Source organism: Rhinichthys klamathensis, unplaced genomic scaffold (genome assembly GCF_029890125.1).
Source record: "Rhinichthys klamathensis goyatoka isolate OS25496 unplaced genomic scaffold, OSU_Roscu_1.1 h1tg000792l_1, whole genome shotgun sequence".
NCBI lineage: Eukaryota > Metazoa > Chordata > Actinopteri > Cypriniformes > Leuciscidae > Rhinichthys > Rhinichthys klamathensis.
The window spans coordinates 318,399-322,500 of record NW_026607188.1 but is presented as its reverse complement, the minus strand read 5'-3'; the positions used below and the strand labels follow the sequence as shown (position 1 = coordinate 322,500).

The 4,102-nt window shown below is 44.4% G+C and overlaps 1 protein-coding gene across 2 annotated transcripts in view; it reads left to right on the top strand.

The window, feature by feature from the left end:
* LOC130077964 (nucleoside diphosphate kinase A 2-like) overlaps positions 1-2,164 on the top strand; it is a 2,304-nt gene extending 140 nt beyond the window's left edge. The window contains exons 2-5 of one of the 2 annotated variants that reach the window (XM_056243401.1): positions 1,113-1,245; positions 1,380-1,481; positions 1,550-1,662; positions 1,986-2,164. In XM_056243401.1, the coding sequence (XP_056099376.1) occupies positions 1,117-1,245; positions 1,380-1,481; positions 1,550-1,662; positions 1,986-2,103 (462 nt within the window). In that variant the 5' untranslated portion in view covers positions 1,113-1,116 and the 3' untranslated portion in view covers positions 2,104-2,164. The remainder of the gene's footprint in view (positions 1-1,112; positions 1,246-1,379; positions 1,482-1,549; positions 1,663-1,985) is intronic. The other variant, XM_056243402.1, reaches the window with a different exon arrangement.
* The last annotated feature ends 1,938 nt before the right edge of the window (positions 2,165-4,102 follow it).

Sequence of the window (4,102 nt, the reverse complement as noted above, 5' to 3'; positions counted from 1 at the left end):
TAATCCGTTTTTTATTTCACAAGTGCACTCTGATTTCCTTCGTTTGTGTCGTGATAGCGCTGTGGCTTTATTCGCTGGTTGTGTTGTCTGCACGGCATCTCACACACACACACACACACACACACTCACACTTCAGGCCTATATTATAGCGGTGCGACAGAATCATGTTTAATCTTGGAAATAGACTCGCTACATGAATCGCGGCATGAACATCTGTAACATGCGGCTGTCTGAAGCGCTACTGCGCATGCGGGTGTCTGTCTGAAGCGCTACTGCGCATGCGGGAGTCTGTCTGAAGCGCTACTGCGCATGCGGGTGTGTCTGAAACACTGAGCGCTACTGCGCATGCGGGTGTGTCTGAAACACTGAGCGCTACTGCGCATGCGGGAGTCTGTCTGAAGCGCTACTGCGCATGCGGGAGTCTGTCTGAAGCGCTACTGCGCATGCGGGTGAATATCTGGCGCGCGTCTCGCATTTTTCTGACTGGACTCAATCTGAATTTGTTGAAAGTGAATTTTGGCATAATTCAAACATAAAGATCATGCTATATTGTGAATGCAGTCAGCTGTACTCTCGGCACACGCGAGTGTGTAAAGGTAACGCCTGAATCGAAACGATGAGTTTATACTTCTAGAGCGGGAGAAGAGAACATTGCATTATGCCGTTCAGCGGAATCTGCTGTGCGCATGTGCGAGACTTGCTTTGATGGCAGGGAAATTACGTCTACACACACACCTCATGCAATAAATATTACCGCACTTTCACTGTAGGTGTGTGTCACCAGTACAAGAGAGCTGCACACGACCTGATAACACACTGTAATATGTGCATACACTCGCACTGTTACTGAATATCACCATAATTATATATTATTCAATAATACTTGCAGAACTGTTACAACATGCGTTAAATCCAATCGATATTAAAAACAATAATTTTAAATGAGAAATTATCATGAATGAAAGTTTGAAACTCACTGTTTGGTTTTCTGACTCAAGCTGTCTATCATCCCTCCAGTGACACACACACACACACACACACACACATCTGTTATCGTATCATGAGTGTGTGTGTGTGCTTCTCTCCTCAGATGTGTGTTCTTCTCTCCTCAGAGTCATGGCTGCTAAAACCGAGCGCACGTTCATCGCCATTAAGCCTGACGGCGTGCAGCGAGGCCTGATGGGAGAGATCATCAAGCGCTTCGAGCAGAGGGGGTTTCGGATGGTGGCTGCCAAGTTCGTGCAGGTGTGTGTGAATCAGCGCGTGCTAACGGTCTCTGAACGCTCATGCTAACGGTCTCTGCACACTCATGCTAACGGTCTCTGAACGCTCATGCTAACGGTCTCTGCACACTCATGCTAACGTGTTTCTGCCCGCAGCCCACTGAGACTCTGTGTAAGGAGCACTACATCGACCTGAAGGACATGCCCTTCTACGCCGGGCTGGTGAAGTACATGAGCAACGGGCCGGTGCTGGCCATGGTGAGCCATCGACGATCTGTAGCGGTATGCTAATGAAGCGTGCCATGCTAACGTGTGTGTGTCCGCAGGTGTGGGAGGGCCTGAGTGTGGTGAAGATCGGCCGCATGATGCTCGGAGAGACCAACCCCGTCGACTCCAAACCCGGCACCATCCGCGGCGACCTCTGCATCGAAGTGGGCAGGTGCGTCTGACCGAGAGGGTTAACTCGCTACTCGCTAGTTCATTACGCTGTCAGATTACTTCTGCAAGTAACTAGTAAAGTAACGCATTACTACAATTTACAACTAAATACCTAAGTTACTTTTCACATTTATTGACTGACAGCTCTCCTGTCCTCATGCTGAGAGACGTGTGTGTAAACATGATGGTTATTTTAGTTCTAGACTAAACGTGAACATGCATTTACTAAGTAATGCAATTGAGTTCTTTTTTGGGGGAGTAACGCAATCTTGTAATGCATTACTGTAAGAGTAACTCCCCGCTCTGTGTGTGTGTGCGCTTCAGGAACCTGATCCATGGCAGCGACTCCGTGGCCAGCGCCACTAAAGAGGTGGCCCTGTGGTTCAAGCCGGAGGAGCTGGTGAGCTACAAGAGCTGCGCGCAGGACTGGCTCTACGAGTGAACACACACCCTGCTGGAGTGTGTGTGTCTGGAGCACTTGTTTAAATAAAACTGGAATCTCACTTTCATATTCTTCTCTTTATTCAATGATTCTCCAAACTAGCTTTGGTTTTAAATCCAGCCTGACATGATGTGGATCAGAGGAATGTTCAGCTGGATCACACTGAGTTTAGCTGTCGCATTAATAAAGAAATTAATAAAACAAATTAATAAAACAAATTAAAATGCAAAGTTGAATTGTGCATTTTGGGTAGCCTTAATGTTATAAGCTCAAACTGCCAACACGTGCACTTAGCAGATTTATTCAAGCTTTCAGTCTCTGCCACCCGTAAACCTGTCCTCTGCAACACGGCTGGCGTTTCTGTGCCTGAGATTCGACAACATTCAAGATCTGCACTTCTCCACCGCTTTAGTCAAAGGTCAAGAACTGGCTTTTGTTCAAGCTGAATAAATATCTTAGAATTTTTATTTAGGGAATTTAGCTTATGCCGTTTTATTAAATTTTATTTCAGTGATTAGTCTCTTATGTGAGTATTGTGTCTCGCTGGTGCATGTGTGAGCCGACGCTCAATATGAGCTTATTCTGTTAAAATCATAGTTTTAGAGTTTAATTTGTTGTAAATGGAGTGGTTTCTCCAAGCTCTTCCTCTGTTCTGTCACTGATGGAGTTCTGGTTCCTATCGCTTTTGGCTTGCTTAGTTTTGGACATTTAATATTCATCAATATTATTGCTCTCCTGCATCGACTCCATTATATGAGAACTGAGCTGGACGATGACATCACGGGTTACCCCAAATAAACTTTTTTACAACAGAAATGAACCCTCTGAACTTAAGCTGGACTGTGACTGAAACAAACTTTGTTGCATTATTTTCCTGTTATCTCTGTAAAGCTGTTTTGAAAAATCTGTATTGTAAAAAGTGCTATAAAAATAAATGTGCCGACGTCTAGTCGGCGCTTAAAGCACTGAGTGTTTCAGAGCAGCTTTACAGAGATAACAGGGAAATACTGCAAACAGAATTAAATTCTGCAATTCACAGCAGCTCTAAAAAGACAACAGAAAACAGTCATTATTCAGTTGAAGTGAGTTCAGTTTCATTCGATGCGAGTTCAGAAAGCAGTGATGTCATCAGCTCAGTTCTCATATGCAGATTAATAACAGTGCTGCTGAATATGAATTGTTCTCGACTAATGAAGCCAGAGGAACCGAAACTCCATCAGGATAGAGGAAAACACAACACAGCTGACAAGAAGAGTCTGGATCATAATCAGAACCGAGTCTGGATTCTCCCGAGGGTTTTCCTCTATCCTGATGGAGTTTCGGTTCCTCTGGCTTCATTAGTCGAGAACCCAGTCCCAGACTCAGTTCTGATTATGATCCAGGCTGCATCACCAGTCGGACTGTAGATCGACATCTTATAGAAAATTTCATTCATTCTTTCACTCGTTTAATTCTTCTTGTCAGCTGTGTTGTGTTTTCCTTCGCCTCTGCTGGAAGGCATTCAAACATCAGTTTCTCTCGTGTCTTCTCTGTCACACACACACACACACACACACACTAGTTCAGCCTGTCAGACTCACTCGACGGCTTCATCATCTCAGAGGACACACCGCGAACAGAGACACGAGAACACACTCGCGGCACAGCAACACAAGAGATCAGACACGTTCATATTCCGCACAGATAAGCGACGGTAAGCGATCACACTGAGAGATGTTTGACTGTGTATATTCTCATATTAATGAAATTAATGTTCTGTTGTTGAAGGCTGGTGTTAAACTAGTTTAAATCAAATCATTATCACAGATCTCCGCTAAATCCAGTAATGTTAAATCAGTTCATAAAGCGTCTGATATTCAGCTGTACTGTAATAACCTGCTGTCAATCATCCATGCGAGAGATTGAAGAGCTCAAACTGAAGATAAACACACTTAATCATATCCATTCTGTATGGCTACACGAGACACTGACTGTTACTATAAAGAGTCTTCAAAACTAA